This window comes from Schistocerca cancellata, chromosome 4 (assembly GCF_023864275.1).
Source record: "Schistocerca cancellata isolate TAMUIC-IGC-003103 chromosome 4, iqSchCanc2.1, whole genome shotgun sequence".
NCBI classification, from domain to species: Eukaryota; Metazoa; Arthropoda; class Insecta; order Orthoptera; family Acrididae; genus Schistocerca; species Schistocerca cancellata.
The window spans coordinates 240,660,714-240,682,580 of NC_064629.1; the positions used below are offsets into that span (position 1 = coordinate 240,660,714).

The following is a 21,867-nucleotide window of genomic DNA, read 5'->3' on the forward strand; positions in this document are numbered from 1 at the left end:
CGTTGGCATCTATCAACTACATAGGGCTTGCTGGCCATGTCATGCAGATAGTGTGCCAGAAAGTCATAGAGCACATGGAACACTTGGCGCAGGATTTTGTTCTGAATAGCCTGTAGTGCCTTGATGTGGCTGGCAGCTACATTTCCCTAACTTTGCTTGCATAGTTCATGATTGGCCGAATATTCATATAGTGACCACAACTGACCGACAGTGGAAACCTCTCATTGGACAGTGGATATAGTGCATCAAGCCACTACGTTATTTGCTTATGCACATGGGGAATATTCTCCTTCTCCTTCTGATCAAACAAGACCGCCAGGTACTTCGAAGGTATGGCAAATTCAATTGGATGCCCAAAGGGTACTACACTGGCGACCTCTTCTGGACAACGTTTGGTCAGGATTATACCTTGGCTTTTGGCAGCATTCAAACCGACCCTCAAATTCACAGCCCATTCTTCAAGCTGGAGGCAAGCTACTTGCAGTCAACGGTGCACAGCAACTGGCCACCTGGTGCACGTGAGATGTGCTGTGTCACCAGCGTGTATGGTGTTGATGGCTGTGGCACCTTCGGGAGGTCTCCTGTGTAGGCTACATACAGCACTGGACCTAAAACGAAGCGCTGCGCAACCCTGGCTTTAATGCTCATTTCGGTAGGTATACCCTCTCCAGCATGAATGGTGAAGGTGCAGTGTTCAACTGCGGATGAGTTCGACAAACGCTTGCAGGAGGGGATGTACAAAGAGCTTATAAAACAGGCTATGACGCCATACGCTGTCAAAGCCTTTGACACATCTAAAACATGGTTCCACAATATTATTTATTGCTGAAAGCGAGGGTAGCCTTCTGAACAACTCATAACAGCTGCTGAATGTTCGAGTGCTACCTTCCTTCATATGCAAGTTGAGTCGTGCTAGGAAGATACACTCGAAATCCTGGCTGATCATCAGGAGGACACTTATGGGTATATAACTGGTAGGGTCCTTCCTATCTTCCCCAAACTTCGGCATGGCCACCAGAACCACATGTTTTCAAGGATGAGGACAATGCTTCTGGGTGAGGACGATGTTGAACATCCCCGTGATGCAGGTAATCACCATCGCTGGCAGTGCTTTGAGACCTTGGCTCACGATGTTATCAAGTCTGGGAGCTTTCACAGTTGGAAGACATCACAGATGACCCTCACCTCCCTTTCGATGGCCGGCATAGGATCTCAGATATGTGAGTGACTTGAAGACTTTTTAAGTAACAGATGCCAGATCAGAGATAGCTTTATCATCAGGAGTGCACCAGGGAAGTGCAATGGGACCGTTTTTGTTCTCTATATACACAAACGATCGGACGCATAGGATGAGAAGCAATCTGCTACTGTTTGCTGATGATGATGTGGTGCACGGGAAAGTGTCGTCTTTGAGTAACTTTAGGAGGATACAAGATGACTTAGATTTTCTATGTGATATTGTTACCAACTTGATCTAAATGTAAGGAAACATAAGTTAATGGAGATGACTACGAAAACCAATACTGTAATGTCCAATGGCCGACTTTTCTCTTATTCCGAGAATTCAAGGAAAGTGCAGTTTCTCTATTAAAGAGACTGCGTATAGAACACTTGTGCTACCAGTTCTTGAGTACTGCTCGACTGTTTGGGATGCCCTCCAGCTCGGATTGAAGGAATACTTAGAAGTAGTGCAGAGGTGTGCATCTTGAGTTGTTAGCTTTAGGCTCAGTGAACAAACAAGAATTACTGAAATGCTCCGTAATCTCAAATGGGAGTTCCTGGAGGGAAGGCGACGTACCTTCGGCGATACGATATTGAGAAAATTTGAAAAATCGACATTTTCGGCTGACAACAGGACGATTCTACCACCATCAATATAAATTTCGCGTAAGTACCGCGAAGATAACATAAGAGAAATTAGGACTTGTATGCAGGTATACAGGCAGTCGTTTTTCCCTCCCTTTATTTGAGAGAGGAACAGGGAAGGAAATGACTAGTATTGGCACAAGATACTCTCTGCCCTGTACGATACGGTGCCTTGCGGTATATGTGTGTGGATGTCACGATGTACCTAGTGGAGCAACACAGTATTTAAAGTTCTCTAACAGCAGATTTTGATTTCACAGATGTACACCATGGAAGAGAATGTCTTTATTTTGGTTACTGTTTTGTTTTCATTTTACAGTAAAATTATTTTTGATTTTGTTAGGCTTACTCTTTCATTCTAAGCTCGCTTTGAACCGAAGCCTACACAAGTAATAGATATGCAAGTGGTGCAAAAGTTATTTAAACAGTTGATCATACTATGCTTTTATATGCACATAGTATTGTGCAATACGACACACTATTAGATACCGTGGTTTCTTGCATATCTACATCTACATGACTAATCTGAAATTCACAGTTAAGTGCCTGGCAGAGAGTTGTCGAACCACCTTCAAACAATTTCTCCACCGTTCCACGTGCAAACGACAAGCGTGAAAAACGAAAACTTAAATCTTCCCGTGCGAGCTCTGATTTTACTTGTTTTATAAAGATGATCATTTCTCTCTATGTAGGTGGATATCAACACAATATTTCTGCAATCGCAGGAGAAAATTGGTGACTGAAAGAATCTCGCCGCAAAGGAAAAAGGCTTTGCTTTTATGATTTCCTCTCCAACACATGTATCATATCTGTGACACTCTCTAGCCTATTTCGCTGTGATACAAAACTGGCTGCCCGACTTTGAACTTTTCTATTTCCTCCTTCAATTCCTTCTGGTAAGGATCTCATACCGTGTAGCAATATTCCAGAAGAATACGGACAAACGTAGTCTCTGTGGCAGATGTATTGCATCTTCGAAGTGTTTTGACAATAAAATGCAGTCTTTGGTTCGCTTCCACACAACATTTTCTATGTGATCGTTCCAGTTTAAGATGTTCGTAACTGTGATCCATTCGCATGCAATTGAATTAACAGCTTTTAGATTTGTGTGATACATTGTGTAATCGACGTTTAACGGATTCCTTTTCGTACTAACGTGGACGAACTAACACTTTTCAACATTTAGAGTCAATTGCACCTTACCGCACTATACAAATACCTTGTCTAAATCATTTTCAAATTAATGACTTTACTAGAGAGTAAACGACAGCATCATCAACAAACAATCTAAGAGCGCTGCTCAGATTGTCTCCTAAATCATTTATATTGATTAAGAAAAGCTGAGAGCTCATAACATTTACTCGGGGAACTCCAGTTATCACTTCCGCTTTACTCGATAACTTTCCGCCAATTACTATGAACTGTGACCTTTCTGACAGTAAGTCATAAATTCCATCCGCACGTAAGACGACTGTCCATCGACACGAAGTTCGATTAGGAGCTCTTTGTGAGGAATAGTGTCAAAAGCATTGTGGAAATATGGAATCAATCTGACATCCCCTGTCGATATCACTCATTACTAAATGTGAATAAAGAGCTAGTTGTGCCCCATAAGAACGATATTTTCTGAATCTACACGCAGTCTGATTAGGAGCTCTTTGTGAGGAATAGTGTCAAAAGCCTTGTGGAAATATGGAATCAATCTGACATCCCCTGTGGATATCACTCATTACTAAATGTCAATAAAGAGCTAGTTGTGCCCCACAAGAGCGATATTTTCTGAATCTACACGCAGTCTGATTAGGAGCTCTTTGTGAGGAATAGTGTCAAAAGCCTTGTGGAAATATGGAATCAATCTGACGTCCCCTGTCGATCTCACTCATTACTAAATGTGAATAAAGAGCTAGTTGTGCTCCACAAGAGCGATATTTTCTGAATCTACACGCAGTCTGATTAGGAGCTCTTTGTGAGGAATCGTGTCAAAAGCCTTGTGGAAATATGGAATGAATCTGACATCTCCTGTCGATATAACTCATTACTAAATGTGAATAAAGAGCTAGTTGTACCCGACAAGAGCGATATTTTCTGAATCTACACGCAGTCTGATTAGGAGCTCTTTGTGAGGAATAGTATGAAAAGCCTTGTGGAAATATGGAATCAATGTGACATTCCCTGTCGATATCACTCATTACTAAATGTGAATGTTGAGCTAGCTAGAACACAGTACCAAAATCCTACTGCAAATTGAGGTCAGTGATGTGTGTCTGTAATTGAACAGATTATTTCTATTTCCATTATTATGTATTGGTGTCACCAGCCCAACTTTCCAGTCCTCAGATATAGATTTTTTATCGACCCTGTGGGTGTATACAATTGCTTAGTATGGAGCCGAAATGGTATACATTATGGACCGAAGACCTTGCCTCTATTAAGTAGTTTAAGCTGCTTCGCTACATTGAGTGTATCTATTTCTAATTTACTCATGTTGCAAGCTGTTCTTGAATCGAATTCCTGAATATTTACTTCATCTTCTTTGATGAAAAATTTAGGAAAATCTTGTTTAACAACTCCGCTTTAGTGGCAATGTCATGGTTAACATTATCATCAAATGGCTTAAATGGCTCTGAGCACCATGGGACTTACATCTACATCTACATCAATACTCCGCAAGCCACCTGACGGTGTGTGGCGGAGGGTACCTTCAGTACCTCTATCGGTTCTCCCTTCTATTCCAGTCTCGTATTGTTCGTGGAAAGAAGGATTGTCGGTATGCCTCTGTGTGGGCTCCAATCTCTCTGATTTTATCCTCATGGTCTCTTCGCGAGATATACGTAGGAGGGAGCAATATACTGCTTGACTCTTCGGTGAAGGTATGTTCTCGAAACTTTGACAAAAGCCCGTACCGAGCTTAACATCTGAGGTCATCAGTCCCCTAGAACTTAGAACTACTTAAACCTAACTAACCTAAGGACATCACACACAGCCATGCCCGAGGCAGGATTCGAACCTGCGACCGTAGTAGCAGCGTGGTTCCGGACTGAAACGCCTAGAACCGCTTGGCCACAGCGGTTGGTATTTTTCAGAGAAAGAATTTAGTACAATTTCGGACGATTTTTTATGCCCAGCGCCAACATTAAGCATGTAAACTGCCGGAAAAAAATAGTGCACATGGAAAGACCACGTCGATTTTGATCCAATGACGAAATTTGCCATTTGGAGGATAGTAGATGTACAGATTATGTTTTCAATGTCACCTGCCAACAGATAGCGTAGTAGCATAGCTATCAGAGCGCCATCTATGTCTGTCGCTTAATAAAAAATGGTCACAGCCAGAACCCTCAGTATGGTGCAAAAACGTGTGAAGCAAGCAGACAACCTCCAACGGAGACGCACTGTTGCTTTCTACAGTCAACTAAAGAGTTTGAAAGGGTTCAAATCGCGGCCTTCAGAATGGCGGAACGGTCCTTTCGGAGAATTGCCACACAAGTTGGAAGTGCTGCGTCAGCTGTGCAACGATGCTGATATCATGTGAACATTCTCACGTCCGTAGACGAGGCTCTGGACGTCCACGCATCACAGATGCCCGCCAGGGTCGTCGTATTGTAAGGCCAGCAGTGGCAGATCATAGAGCTACCGAGGCCCAGACGTGTTAACACGACCTGTAGCGAAACAGTTATTAGTAGTGGTACTACGGGTATAGGCACCTCTAGCACCTCTCCCATTCACGCCACAACACCAATGTGCGTGGTTTGACTACAGACGTCAGAGAATCACTTGGCAAATGGAAAAGCGCGCCGTGGTCTTCAGCGATTAAAGTAGATTTGCATGCACGCAAGTGATGGTTATTTTGCATGTACGAGGTGCATTCAAGTTCTACTGCCTCCGATTTTTTTTTCTTCGGACTGGAAAGTGATAGGAACATGCGCATTGTTTTAAAATGAGGCCGCGTTCATTGTCAATACATCCCAGAGATGGCAGCACCGTATGGCAGATGGAATTTTACCGCCAGCGGCGAGAATGAGAACTGTTTTAAATACTTAAAATGGTGACGTTTTCCTTACTTGAACAGCGTGCAATCATTTGTTTTCTGAATTTGGGTGGTGTGAAACCAATTGAAATTCAACGACAGTTGAAGGAGACATGTGGTGATGGAGTTATGGATGTGTCGAAAGTACGTTCGTGGGTGCGACAGTTTAATGAAGCCAGAACATCGTGTGACAACAAACCGAAACAACCTCAGGCTCGCACAAGCCGGTCTGACGACATGATCGAGAAAGTGGAGAGAATTGTTTTGGGGGATCGCTGAATGACTGTTGAACAGATCGCCTCCAGAGTTGGCATTTCTGTGGGTTCTGTGCGCACAATCCTGCATGACGACCTGAAAATGCGAGAAGTGTCATCCAGGTAGGTGCCACGAATGCTGACGGACGACCACATGGCTGCCCGTGTGGCATGTTGCCAAGCAATGTTGACGCGCAACGACAGCATGAAAGGGACTTTCTTTTCGTCGGTTGTGACAATGGATGAGACGTGGATGCCATTTTTCAATCCAGAAACAAAGCGCCAGTCAGCTCAATGGAAGCACACAGATTCACCGCCACCAAAAAAATTTCGGGTTATCGCCAGTGCTGAAAAAATGATGGTGTCCATGTTCTGGGACAGCGAGGGCGTGATCCTTACCCATTGCGTTCCAAAGGGCACTAAGTTAACAGGTGCATCCTACGAAAATATTTTGAAGAACAAATTCCTTCCTGCACTGTAACAAAAACGTCCGGGGAGGGCTGCGCGTGTGCTGTTTCACCAAGACAACGCAACCGCACATCGAGCTAACGTTACGCAACAGTTTCTTCCTGATAACAACTTTGAAGTGATTCCTCATGCTCCCTACTCACCTGACCTGGCTCCTAGTGACTTTTGGCTTTCTCCAAGAATGAAAGACACTCTCCGTGGCCGCACATTCACCAGCTGTGCTGCTATTGCCTTAGCGATTTTCCAGTGGTCAAAACAGACTCCTAAAGAAGCCTTCGCCGCTGCCATGGAATCATGGCGTCAGCGTTGTGAAAAATGTGTACGTCTGCAGGACGATTACGTCGAGAAGTAAGGCCAGGAAGTTTCAAGTTTTAACGCCAGTTTCATCGATTTCGGGTGAGTAGTTAATTAGAAAAAAAAAATCGGAGGCCTTAGAACTTGAATGCACCTCGTACAACGAACAACTGGTGGGCGCTGTCTAGTAGAATGTTTTTGTCCGAGACACACTGGCCAACACTGGGCCTTATGGTCTGGATTGTGATAAGCTACATTTCTCGTTGAACTTTGCATATGTGGAATGTTGTTAGACCGGTTCATTTTCCGTTCTTGCTACACGAAGGTGATGCGTTGTTCCAACAGGATAATACTCCCCCATACACTGCCTGCGAAATTCAACGTGCCCTGCAAGATGCGCAGCAACTTCTCTGGCCAGTATTATCTCCGCAGTTGTCTCCAATCGCGCACGTGTGGGATATGATGGTACGAGAACTGGCTCGAGCGACTCGTCAACCAATAACTCTCACAAAACTACGTTAACAAGTGGAGCAGGCATGGAATAATGTATCCCAGGATAGAATTCATCATCTCTGCGATCGACTGGATTCCAGAGTCAGCGCCTGCATTGCCACCCATGGAGGATACATCACGTACTCATATTGGCGTTTCAGCATGGGTCGATATCTGAAACTTCAGAACAGCTTGTGCTACTGATCTTTAAATGTAATAATTTCCTGTGCTAATATGACTGTTGCAACAGTAAATCTTGAGTGAATTGGAAACCTCTAAAAGGGTGTACTATCTTTTTTTTCTGGAGGCGAGTTTTCACCAACATGTGGAGGATAGACTGAAGTCACCACCAGCTGTAACGATATGAGTGGGGTATCTATTTGAGTTTTCTTTGACGTTTCAGCAACTGCATCATTTGAGTCTTGGGGGGAGGGGGGGAGGGGGTGTTGCTAAGAGAAATAATTATTAATTTATTCCGGCTATGAAGGATAACTGTAGGAAGCATTTAATTCACTTCCACTACAAGATCTGATACTTCTAACAGCAATAAATACTCCAGCACCAACTGTATTTGATCTATCCTTCCTGAACACCGTTAGGTTTTTTGTAAATACACTCCTGGAAATTGAAATAAGAACACCGTGAATTCATTGTCCCAGGAAGGGGAAACTTTATTGACACATTCCTGGGGTCAGATACATCACATGATCACACTGACAGAACCACAGGCACATAGACACAGGCAACAGAGCATGCACAATGTCGGCACTAGTACAGTGTATATCCACCTTTCGCAGCAATGCAGGCTGCTATTCTCCCATGGAGACGATCGTAGAGATGCTGGATGTAGTCCTGTGGAACGGCTTGCCATGCCATTTCCACCTGGCGCCTCAGTTGGACCAGCGTTCGTGCTGGCCGTGCAGACCGCGTGAGACGACGCTTCATCCAGTCCCAAACATGCTCAATGGGGGACAGATCCGGAGATCTTGCTGGCCAGGGTAGTTGACTTACACCTTCTAGAGCACGTTGGGTGGCACGGGATACATGCGGACGTGCATTGTCCTGTTGGAACAGCAAGTTCCCTTGCCAGTCTAGGAATGGTAGAACGATGGGTTCGATGACGGTTTGGATGTACCGTGCACTATTCAGTGTCCCCTCGACGATCACCAGTGGTGTACGGCCAGTGTAGGAGATCGCTCCCCACACCATGATGCCGGGTGTTGGCCCTGTGTGCCTCGGTCGTATGCAGTCCTGATTGTGGCGCTCACCTGCACGGCGCCAAACACGCATACGACCATCATTGGCACCAAGGCAGAAGCGACTCTCATCGCTGAAGACGACACGTCTCCATTCGTCCCTCCATTCACGCCTGTCGCGACACCACTGGAGGCGGGCTGCACGATGTTGGGGCGTGAGCGGAAGACGGCCTAACGGTGTGCGGGACCGTAGCCCAGCTTCATGGAGACGGTTGCGAATGGTCCTCGCCGATACCCCAGGAGCAACAGTGTCCCTAATTTGCTGGGAAGTGGCGGTGCGGTCCCCTACGGCACTGCGTAGGATCCTACGGTCTTGGCGTGCATCCGTGCGTCGCTGCGGTCCGGTCCCAGGTCGACGGGCACGTGCACCTTCCGCCGACCACTGGCGATGTACTGTGGAGACCTCACGCCCCACGTGTTGAGCAATTCGGCGGTACGTCCACCCGGCCTCCCGCATGCTCACTATACGCCCTCGCTCAAAGTCCGTCAACTGCACATACGGTTCACGTCCACGCTGTCGCGGCATGCTACCAGTGTTAAAGACTGCGATGGAGCTCCGTATGCCACGGAAAACTGGCTGACACTGACGGCGGCGGTGCACAAATGCTGCGCAGCTAGCGCCATTCGACGGCCAACACCGCGGTTCCTGGTGTGTCCGCTGTGCCGTGCGTGTGATCATTGCTTGTACAGCCCTCTCGCAGTGTCCGGAGCAAGTATGGTGGGTCTGACACACCGGTGTCAATGTGTTCTTTTTTCCATTTCCAGGAGTGTATTTCAACTGAACATATCTCGGGCTTTAGCCAGCTTTCAGAACCCATAACGGTTTTGAGATTCATTGTTTTGTGTTGGCGATTGGAGCCCTTGTTCCTTCACAATACCGTTGCGACAATTTACGACTATAATAACGATTGCTCTTAGGTCTATCCTCGTCATGTGTTCCACTTACATTCTTTGAGGCTAAAGCCCTTACTGTACTTCCCGAGACCCTCTAAACTGAAAAACCGCCAAATCCACTCCACACAGCCTCCGCTACCTGTGTAGCCGCCTCCATTCTGTAATGGATGCCCAACGTTTCGTCCAGTTATTTAAACGATGTGACTGTGTCAAACAGTACACTACTAACAATGTATCTGAACATTACGGGTTTGTTTTTCCTATTCATCAGCATTAACTTACATTTCTCTACATTTAGAGCCGGCTGCCATTCATCACACCAACTAGAAATTTTGTCTAAATCATTTTGTACCTTCCTACACAGTCACTCCAATTCGACGCCTTCCCCTACACCACAGCATCATCAGCAAACAACTGCAGACTGCTGTCTACCCTGTCCGCCAGTTCATTTATGTATATGTAGCGTTCGATCTGTACAATTTTAGGTTTCACTTAGGAATCTTCGTTGGAAAAGACAGCTGCAAATTTACAGTGAGGGCAAATAAATAGTAAGAAAATCAGGATGTGGCACTGAAAGAGGGGGTCGAGTTTACTCGGAGTAACTGAAGCCTTTGATACCGCTACGCTACCCCACAACCAAATTGCCACCTGTCAACCTAATCAAGACTTTGGGCTACACTATACATCAGTACGTTACCAAAGCCTACACTTCGAAAGTATGAGTTTTCGAATCAAGACAGAAAGCTAGATATTGGCCAGAAGATGTACTTACTCCCTGTTCGCCTGCCAAGAAGAAGAGCAGGTCATAAGCAGTGAAAAAGTCTCTGCGTGCGAACCTGAAACACGAGGAGAATATTGTTACAGCAAATAATATACATTTTGTCATTCTCTTATATTAATGACCAAATCAGTGTGCCGAGTAATAAGGGTGGCCGCAGCATTGCATCAAAGAGGAAGAAAAATTCGGAAATAGTCATTTCTGATGTAACTGATTAGGTGAATTTGAAGCGCGTCGCGCCCCAATAACTAAATTTTACACGACATACACAAAACTTATCCTACCTTAAAGGAACATTACTTGTACATTCAATTTTTTTTCTTAAGGTGGATTTCTTTGATACCTAAAAGATAAACTACATTAGGGCACTCAAAGTACTTTTTATTTTGTTTAAATGATTATGGATGTCACTGTTTTGACTTAAATTTTTATATTACTTGCAATATGACTGACTCCAGCCTATGCAACAAGTAGAAAATAAAATTAAAAAATATTCACAAAAAATTGAAACGCGTGTCGCTGACTTTAAGTTGACACTGAAAATGAGATTATAAAACTGGATTAAATAACAGTGAAAATTCTGTTAGATACAACAAAGTAAATAGTGATAAAGTATCACTAATTGATACTCAGCTACACTTCTTTGATTAGTTCGCGTAAAATACATTCCAGGCCCAACATTCGACTGTAAGAATTTGTGAAACCTCCAAAAATCACGAATCAGTAGGTCTGTGTAACTGACTATTAGCAGCAAAGTACTGAAACAAGACACTCTTCGTCTCCCCAGCGTGACACCTTATTATGCGGCTATGCCGAATTCGCAATCCAGTATGTGAGTTTTGCATTTAGTTGCACCTGTAGATTTGAAGAAGATTTCAGTCTCTGGAAGGGAATCTTCAAAAATGTTCAAATGTATGTGAATTTCTAAGGGACCCAACTGCTGAGGTCATCGGTCCCTAATCTTACACACTACTTCAATTAAAGTTAAATTAACTTATGCTAAGAACAAAACATACACCCATGCCCGGGAGAGGACTCGAACCTCCAGCGGGAGGGGCCGCGCAGTCCGTTACATAGCGCCTCAAACCACGCGGCCACTCCGCGCGGCCAGGGAATCTTCTCGACCTTGAAATTTCACAGTCTTTTTCTCCTTAGTAGCGCAGAAAATTACATTTTCTTAGTGACAGCTGCATTTGGATCCACAGATGAAGCAGAAACGAGCACACCTAAAGAATAATATGGCCAGCTTTTAGTGCCCACTACAATTAGCTCTTCTTTGTGCAAAAGTTAAAAGTTCGGAAACAAGAATAAATCAGATAGTAGGCATTTATTGAAGAAAATAATGACAACTTAATTTGAACAAATGGTCCGGGGGCAGCACAGCTACTATCTAACAGCGAACAATATCGGAAAAGGGACGTTTCTAAGCCCTAGCGCAAGTGGCAGCACTTGTCGCGCCACTGCAGTGTCAAATATGGAGAAAGAAAACTATGCAGGTGATTTTGAATTTAAACAAGTGTGAGGCTTTCGGTGTACAAACATAACTCTTGAAAGATGTAAACACATGACTGGTTGCTGTTTTATGTATTTGCATTGTATTAACAGTCACGGATTCTAAAATATCGCCGGCAGGGTTGTCCGAGCGGTTCTAGGCGCTACAGTCTGGAACCGCGCGACCGCTATGGTCGCAGGTTCGAATCCTGCCTCGGGCATGGATGTGTGTGCTGTCCTTAGGTTAGTTAGGTTTAAGTAGTTCTAAGTCTAGGGGACTGATGACCTCAGATGTTAAGTCCCATAGTGCTCAGAGCAATTTTTTTTTCGAAAATATATGTAACAGATACGCGTAATGTATTTGAAAGGTGTGTTTTGTTTCCATGTAAGTGCTATTACATTTTTATCATGTCTCCACATAAAACTGATATTATTCTCCATATTGTAGGCGGTGATATTGTTTAACCCTAGTAATAACAATGACAACGTAAAATCACCATCGCAGTACGCGCAGGTTGTAAACGACGAAGCAATATCGGGTTGAGCTTTATAAAAGAGATAATATAATTTTTTTCTTTAACAGGCAACCTGAAGAAGTGAGAACATAAATGGGATGAAGAAACCATGAAGGAAGCTGTAGAAAAAGTCAGACTTCATGAAATCTAAATCAAGGAAGCGAGTGAGAAACAATGAGCTTCAACAAATAGGTTAGGTGTTACACTTGAAGCTTTGTGGTGGAACAAAGAGATTCCCATGAATCCTGTTTTAAAAAATAATAAGCTTTTTGGGAGATGATGAAGAGGAAACGGTACTGCGTCCTCATGTTAAGAATTTAAATAGCCAGCTTAAACCTTTGAGTACAGACCAGTTGATAAATCCATACATATTATAAAAATGTATGTATATACGTTGTTCCACATTTCGTCCTAAACCACAGCGCTGATTTCAAGCAAACATGGTACACATACAACCTACTGCCTGGAAAGAATCGCTGTGGGGGTAAGAACCACCTACCTATCACAAGGGTAGGCAGTGGAGGTGAAAAATAAGTGTAGCTCACGACGTGCGAATACCCACACTTTATTCATGCAGTATTTGAGAATGAGAGTACCCTAGCGACTTGCAACAAACTTTGCACTACTTGCTGGAAACACCCACAAAATAATGAAAGGAAAAAATCTGTCGGTTACAACGTTTACGCTGTTCATTAAGTAAAACTGCTGCATCATGCATCACATTACATTTATTACTCCTTTGCTACTAATTCTATTCACAACACATTTCGAAGAAAGTGTACACGTTTGCCGCTGAATGTACCTACAAAATTATGTCACTGTACGAGACATTCTTCACGAGATACGCCATAAACATTGAGCTGCGTGAAAATGAAACTGCAGGGTGAAATTTGCTAGAGATACACGTGAGATAAGGGTATAACTATGTGTGAAATATATGTAAACTACACTACTGGCCATTAAAGTTCCTACACCACGAAGATGACGTGCTACAGACGCGAAATTTAACCGACAGGAAGAAGATGCTGTAATATGCAAATGATTAGCTTTTCAGAGCATTCACACAAGGTTGACGCCGGTGGCGACACCTACAACGTGCTGACATGAGGAAAGATTCCAACCGATTTCTCATACACAAACAGCAGTTGACCGGCGTTGCCTGATGAAACGTTGTTGTGATGCCTCGTGTAAGGAGGAGAGATGCGGACCATCACGTTTCCGACTTTGATGAAGGTCGGATTGTAGCCTATCGCGATTGCGGTTTATCGTAACGCGACATTGTTGCTCGCATTGGTCGAGATCCAATGACTGTTAGTTAGCAGAATATGGAATCGGTGGGTTCAGGAGGGTAATACGGAACGCCGTGCTGGATCCCAACGGCCTCGTATCCCCAGCAGTCGAGATGGCAGGAATCTTATCCGCATGGCTGTAACGAATCGTGCAGCCACGTCTTGATCCCTGAGTAAACAGATGGGGACGTTTGCAAGACAACAACCATCTGCACGAACAGTTCGACGACGTTTGCAGCAGCATCGACTATCAGTTCGGAGACCATGGCTGCGGTTATCCTTGACGCTCCATCACAGACAGGAACGCCTTCGATGGTGTACACAACGGCGGATCTGGGTGCATGAATGGCAAAACGTCATTTTTTGGATGAATCCAGATTCTGTTTACAGCATCATGATGGTCGTATCCGTGTTTGGCGACAGCGCGGTGAACGCAGATTGGAAGCGTGTATTCGTCAACGCCATACTGGCATATCACCCGGCGTGATGGTATGGGGTGCCATTGGTTACACGTCTCGGTCACCTCTTGTTCGCATTGACGGCACTTTGAACAGTGGACGTTACATTTCAGATGTGTTACGACCCGTGGCTCTACCCTTCATTCGATCCCTGAGAAACCCTACATTTCAGCAGGATAATGCACGACCACATGTTGCAGGTCCTGTACGGGCCTTTCTGGACACAGAAAATGTTCGACTGCTGCCCTGGCCAGTACATTCTCCAGATTTCTCACCAACTGATAACGTCTGGTCAATGGTGGCCGAGCAACTGGCTCGTCACTATACGCCAGTCAATACTCTTGATGAACTGTGGTATCGTGTTGAAGCTGCATGGGCAGCTGTACCTGTACACACCATCCAAGTTCTGTTTGATTCAATGCCCAGGCGTATCAATGCCGTTATTACGGCCGGAGGTGGTTGTTCGGGGTACTGACTTCTCAGCATCTATGCACCCAAATTGCGTGAAAATGTAATCAGAGGTCAGTTCTAGTATAATATATTTGTCCAATGAATACCCGTTTATCATCTGCATTTCTTCTTGGTGTAGCAATTTTAATGGTCAGTAGTGTATATGTGACATGTGCGTACGCGGACATAGCCGCGAGTAAGGAACTCCTCTTAAACCCGCTGATCGATTTCGACCGAACTTGGTACACATACTGCGTACTATGTGGAAAGAAATACTGTTGGGTAAGGAATGGGTATCCCTCTATTGGGGCGTCGGTGATAATGTGGAGTGAGAAGGCAGAGGAGGAAATGAATTCAGGTGGGGGGGGGGGGGAAGGAGGAGATGGACAGAGAGAGGGCGAGGTAGAAGCGTACAGGAGAGAGAGAAGTGGAGGAAATGGATGGAGAGAAGGGGGAGGAGCAGGTTGGCAGAGGGAGGGAGGAGGAGATGTATAGGGAGAGGGGGAGGAGAATATGGAAGAGAGAGAGAGAGAGAGAGAGAGAGAGAGAGAGAGAGAGAGAAATGATTGGAGGAGATAGGTTGAGGGTGAGAGAGAGGGGGCAGGAGCAGATGGACAGAGTGAGGGGGAGAAGCAGATGGATGGAGAGAGGGCCAGGAGAAGATGGACAGAGAGTGGGCGATGGGGGATGTGAACAAAAATAGGGATGGGGAGGAGATCGACAGACAATGGGCGGTGGAGGAGGTGAACAGAAATATGGATGAGAAAGAGATGAACAAAGAGGGGGGGGGGGGCGAGATATGGACAGAGAGCGGGAGAAGAGGAAGATGGACTAATAGAAGTGAAATAAATACATACCCAGGCAATGCTGGGTACTTTGCTAGTCTAATGTGTAAATATGCAGAGTACGTGAAAATAAAGCATCGGTCCAAAAAAATGAAAATGAAAGCCGGTAAAGACTTTGACTATGATTTCATGAAAAGACGTGAGGGCTTAAGGCTGCGGCTAGCTGAATCCACGAATCTGCAGCGAGCAACAGGTCTCAGCAAAGAACAAGGCGACAAATTCTTTGGCAGTGTAGGTGAGCTGATGGGCAAGTTCAAGTTTATTCCTACTTACAATTCAATTAAACCTTTTTTGCAATAAAAACGACGTTTTTACACATTACAGTTTTAAGTCCGTGCAGACATCCAAAAATTTAAATGATCAAAATGGAAATGGTGGAAGAAATATTTTAAATAGTCAACGAACAAATATTCTTATGAAATCGAATTTTATAATTCTAGTAATTCATGTATCATAGTATTTTTTAGTCTGAATAATGTTCCAATAAAACATTCAGAAAATAAATTTCGAAAAAGTTTACCTGTTCCATACTACCCGAAATTCCAGTAAGCCTATTTTGAATATTTTAACCAGGGCAATTTTTTTTTTGTATTTTGCGTTAACATGCACAAATACACTGTAGCGCGAAATAAACTGGTGAAGGCATTCGTATTAAAATACCGCGCTGCGGTCAGCAACGCCTACATACGACAACAAGTGCCTGTCGCACTTGTTAGATCGATTACTGCTGCTGCAGTGGCAGGTTACAAACATTTAAGTGAGTTTGAATGTGCTGTTATAGTCGGCGTACGAGCGTTGGGACACAGCATCTCCGAGGTAGCGTGAAGTGGGGATTTTCCCGTACGACCATTTTACGAGTGTACCTCGGGGAAGTACAGAAAGGGCAACAGCCTCAAAGGGTGCGGGGCGAAGTCAGGACATACGAGGACCAAGCAGCAATCGGTATTGTAATTCCAGAATGAGATTTTCACCCTGCAGCGGAGTGTGCGCTGATTTGAAACTTCCTGGCAGATTAAAACTGTGTGCCCGACCGAGACTCGAACTGGGGACCCCTGCCTTTCGCGGGCAAGTGCTCTACCATCTGAGCCACCGAAGCACGACTCACGCCCTGTACTCACAGCTTTACTTCTGCCATTGTAAACTTCTGTAATTGTAAACTGTCGAAGCTGCGTTGGTAAAGTACCGGAACTTCAAGCGCTGATAGAAAGCACCGAAGCTGAAATCGTTATAGGTACGGAAAGCTGGTTGAAGCCAGAGATAAATTCTGCCGAAATTTTTACAAAGGCACAGACGGTGTTTAGAAAGGTTAGATTGCATGCAACCGGTGGTGGCTTGTTTGTCGCTGTTAGTAGTAGTTTATGCTGTAGTGAAGTAGTGGTGGATAGTTCCTGTGAATTATTATGGGTGGAGGTTACACTCAACAACCGAGCTAGGTTAATAATTGGCTCCTTTTACCGACCTCCCGACTCAGCAGCATTAGTGACAGAACAGCTGAGAGAAAATCTGGGATACATTTCACATAAATTTCCTCAGCATGTTATAGTCTTAGGTGGAGATTTCAAAGGACGGGTGGTAGGGGCAGAGCATCGAGTGACATTATACTGAGTGCACTATCCGAAAATTACCTCGAGCAACTAAACAGAGAACCGACTCGTGGAGATAACATATTGGGCCTACTGATTACAAACAGACCCGAACTTTTCAACTCTGTAAGCGCAGAATAAGGAATCAGTGATCATAAGACCGTTGCAGCATCCCTGAATATGGAGGTAAATAGGAATATAAAAAAAGGGAGGAAGGTTTATCTGTTTAGCAAGAGTAATAGGACGCAGATTTCAGACTACCTAACAGATCAAAACGAACATTTCTGTTCCGACACTGACATTGTTGAGTGTTTATGGAAAAAGTTCAAGGCAAACGTAAAATGCGTTTTAGACAGGTACGTGCCGAGTAAAACTGTGAGGGATGGGAAAACCCACCGTAGTTCAACAACAAAGTTAGGAAACTACTGCGAAAGCAAAGAGAGCTTCACTGCAAGTTTAAATGCAGCCAAAACCTCTCAGACAAACAGAAGATAAACGATGTCAAAGTTAGCGTAAGGAGGGCTATGCATGAAGCGTTCAGTGAATTCGAAAGTAAAATTCTATGTACCGACTTGACAGAAAATCCTAGGAAGTTCTGGTCTTGCGTTAAATCAGTAAGTGGCTCGAAACAGCATATCCAACCACTCCGGGATGACAATGGCATTGAAACAGAGGATGACACGCGTAAAGCTGAAATACTAAATACCTTTTTCCAAAGCTGTTTCACAGAGGAAGACTGCACTGCAGTTCCTTCTCTAAACCCTCACACGAACGAAAAAATGGCTGACATCGAAATAAGTGTCCAAGGAATACAAAAGCAACTACAATCATTCAACAGAGGAAAGTCCACTGGACCTGACGGGATACCAATTCGATTCTACACAGAGTACGCGAAAGAACTTGCCCCCCTTCTAACAGCCGTGTACCGCAAGTCTCTAGAGGAACCGAAGGTTCCAAATGATTCGAAAAGAACACAGGTAGTCACAGTTTTCAAGAAGGGTCGTCAAGCAGATGAGCAAAACTATAGGCCTAAATCCCTGACATCGATCTGTTGTAGAATTTTAGATCATGTTTTTTGCTCGCGTATCATGTCATTTCTGGAAACCCTGAATCTACTCTGTAGGAATCAACGTGGATTCCAGAAACAGCGATCGTGTGAGACCCAACTCGCTTTATTTGTTCATGAGACCCAGAACATATAGATACAGTCTCCCAGGTAGATGCCATTTTCCTTGACTTCCGGAAGGCGTTCGATATAGTTCCGCACTGTCACCTGATAAACAAAGTAAGAGCCTACGGAATATCAGACCAGCTGTGTGGCTGGATTGAAGAGTTTTTAGCAAACAGAACACAGCATGTTGTTCTCAATGGAGAGACGTCTACATACGTTAAAGTAACCTCTGGGGTGCCACAGGGGAGTGTTATGGGACCATTGCTTTTCACAATATATATAAATGACCTAGTAGATAGTGTCGGAAGTTCCATGCAGCTTTTCGCGGATGATGCTATAGTACACAGAGAAGTTGCAGCATTAGAAAATTGCAGCGAAATGAAGGAAGATCTGCAGCGGATAGGCACTTGGTGCCGGGAGTGGCAACTGAACCGTAACATAGACAAATGTAATGTATTGCGAATACATAGAAAGAAGGATCCTTTATTGTATAATTATATGATAGCGGAACAAACACTGGTAGCAGTCACTACTGTAAAATATGTGGAAGTATGCGTACGGAACGATTTGAAGTGTAATGATCATATAAAATTAATTGTTGGTAAGGCGGGTGCCAGGTTGAGATTCATTGGGAGAGTCCTTAGAAAATGTAGTCCATCAACAAAGGAGGTGGCTTACAAAACACTCGTTCGACCTACACTTGAGTATTGCTCATCAGTGTGGGATCCGTACCAGGTCGGGTTGACAGAGGAGACAGGGAAGATCCAAAGAAGAGCGGCGCGTTTCGTCACAGGGTTATTTGGTAAGCGTGATAACGTTACGGAAATGTTTAACAAACTCAAGTGGCAGACTCTGCAAGAGAGGCGCTCTGCATCGCGGTGTAACTTGCTGTCCAGGTTTCGAGAGGGTGCGTTTCTGGATGAGGTATCGAATATATTGCTTCCCCCTACTTACACCTCCCGAGGAGATCACGAATGTAAAATTAGAGATATTCGAGCGCGCACGGAGGCTTTCCGGCAGTCGTTCTTCCCGCGAACCGTACGCGACAGGAACAGGAAAGGGAGGTAATGACAGTGGCACGTAAAGTGCCCTCCGCCAGACACCGTTGGGTGGCTTGCGGAGTATAAATGCAGATGTAGATGTAGAATATCAGGAATCCGGTAAAACATCAAATCTGTGGCATCGCTACGGCCGGAAAAAGATCCTGCAAGAACGGGACCAACGACGACTGAAGACAAGCGTTCAACTTGACTTCTGTTTCAGGTCAGGATTGAGCATTAAAGGCACACACAGTGCACACAGTTTTCTGTGCCGCAGTTCTGCAATGATACCCTGTACGCGCCCTAGTGACATGTCGCATTTGGCTGAGAACTGTGTCTGTGTTATCCGACAATTTGCATCAATCCGATTCCGATGGGTCCCATCGGTTTCTGTATGTTGTCGCTCACTCAGAGCTCTGCCACCTTTCGCTTCATTACGACCACGAACAACACATCGTCACGCATTACTGATGTCGATACAATCATCATTGTACACAGCTTTCATTCTTCTATGGATTTCAATTGGAGGCTCGTTTTTTGCTGTTAGAAACTCGATTACAGCACGCTGTTTCTTACGCGCCGACATGGTTACGTTATACATCGCCACGTTACAACTGACATCAGCGAATAGGGACTGTACGATCACATTAATGTGACCATCTGTCGAAAGCTAAATGACCGCCTTTGGCAGCGCGGATGAGGAGTGAGAGTCAGTGTGACTGTAAATGTCGTGTGACTAGGGCCTCCCGTCGCCCGTTCGCCGGGTGCAAGTCTTTCGATTTGACCCCACTTCGGCGACTTGCTCGTCGATGGGGATGAAATGATGATGGTCAGGACAAGACGACACCCAGTCCCTGAGCGGAGGAAATCACCGACCCAGCCAGGAATCGAACCCGGGCCCTTAGGATTGTCATTCTGTCGCGCTGACCACTCAGCTACCGGGGGCGGACAGAGAGTCAGTGAAGTTCTGGAAGGTACGACAGGGTTGTGGCGCCAGGCTGACTCCAGTGTCGTGGCCAGCTGGGCTAGGTTTCTCGGCTGAGGATCCAGGGCGTCAACAGCCCGATTGAGGTGGGCCCCAGATTCTCGGTTATGTATATATGCGGGAAGTCTGGTGGTCAGGGGAGGACGGTAAACTCATACTGGTGCCCTTCGACCCCGCACGTACACAGCGAGCTGTGTGACACGATGCATTGATCCGCTGGTAGATTACATCGCGGCGAGAAGAGCCAAACTTGATGTAGGGTTGTGGTCTAGCACGTCGGAGAACTACGTCAAATTGACCTACAAAAATTACCCAAGCTACAGCGTATGCACGTCGTGCTAGATTTTCAATATTCTCGCGCTCTTCTCTCGCAAAATATTAGGGTTAGAGAAAAAAAAAACATTTCATGTAGGATTGACACACAGTCAGCATGGGCTTAGAAAACATCGTTCCTGTGAACCACAACTAGCTCTTTATTCACATGAAGTGTTGAGTGCCATTGACAAGGGATTTCAGATCGATTCCGTATTTCTGGATTTCCGGAAGGCTTTTGACACTGTACGACACAAGCGGCTCGTAGTGAAATTGCGTGCTTATGGAATATCGTCTCAGTTATGTGACAAGTCAGAGAGGTCACAGTTCGTAGTAACTGACGGAAAGTGATCGAGTAGAACAGAAGTGATTTCTGGTGTTCCCCAAGGTAGTGTTATAGGCCCTTTTCTGTTCCTCATCTATATGAGCGATTTGGGAGACAATCTGAGCAGCCGTCTTCAGTTGTTTGCTGATGAGGCTGTCGTTTATCGAATAATAAAGTCATCAGAAGATAAAAACAAATTGCAAAACGATTTAGAAAATATATCTGAATGGTGCGAAAATTGGCAGGTGACCCTAAATAACGAAAAGTGTGAGGTCATCCACATGAGTGATAAAAGGAACCCGTTAAACTTCGGTTACACGATAAATCAGTCTAATCTAAAAGCCGTAAATTCAACTAAATACCTAAATGGTTCAAATGGCTCTGAGCACTATGGGACTTAACATCTGAGGTCATCAGTCCCCTAGAACTTAGAACTGTTGTTGTTGTTGTTTGGGGAAGGAGACCAGACAGCGAGGTCATCGGTCCCATCGGATTAGGGAAGGAAGTCGGCCGTGCCCTTTCAGAGGAACTATCCCGGCATTTGCCTGGAGTGATTTAGGGAAATCACGGAAAACCTAAATCAGGATAGCCGGACGCGGGATTGAACCGTCGTCCTCCCGAATGCGAGTCCAGTGTCTAACCACTGCGCCACCTCGCTCGGTAGAACTTAGAACTACTTAAACCCAACTAACCTAAGGACATCACACACATCCATGCCCGAGACAGGATTCGAACCTGCGACCGTAGCGGTCGCGTGGGTCTAGACTGAAGCGCGTAGAACCGCTCGACCACACCGGCCGGCCTAAATACCTAGGTATTACAATTACGAGAAACTTTTTACAATCACGAGAAACATAAATTAGAAGGAACACATAGAAAATGTTGTGGGGAAGGCTAACCAAAGACTGCGTTTTATTGGAATGACACTTAGAAAATGTAACAGACCTACTAACGAGACTGCCTACACTACGCTTGTCCGTCCTCATTTAGAATACTGCTGCGCTTTGTGGGATCCTTACCAGATAGGACTGACGGAGTACATCGAAAAAGATCAAAGAAAGGCTGCACGTTTTG

The 21,867-nt window shown here is 44.9% G+C and overlaps 1 protein-coding gene across 1 annotated transcript in view; it reads right to left on the minus strand.

Annotated features, from left to right (window-relative positions):
- The window catches only part of LOC126184041 (inactive phospholipase C-like protein 2), a 749,749-nt gene that overhangs the window by 406,306 nt on the left and 321,576 nt on the right, over positions 1 to 21,867 (minus strand). Inside the window, exon 6 of the mRNA XM_049926398.1 lies at positions 10,324 to 10,387. Within this exon, the coding sequence (XP_049782355.1) occupies positions 10,324 to 10,387 (64 nt within the window). The remainder of the gene's footprint in view (positions 1 to 10,323; positions 10,388 to 21,867) is intronic.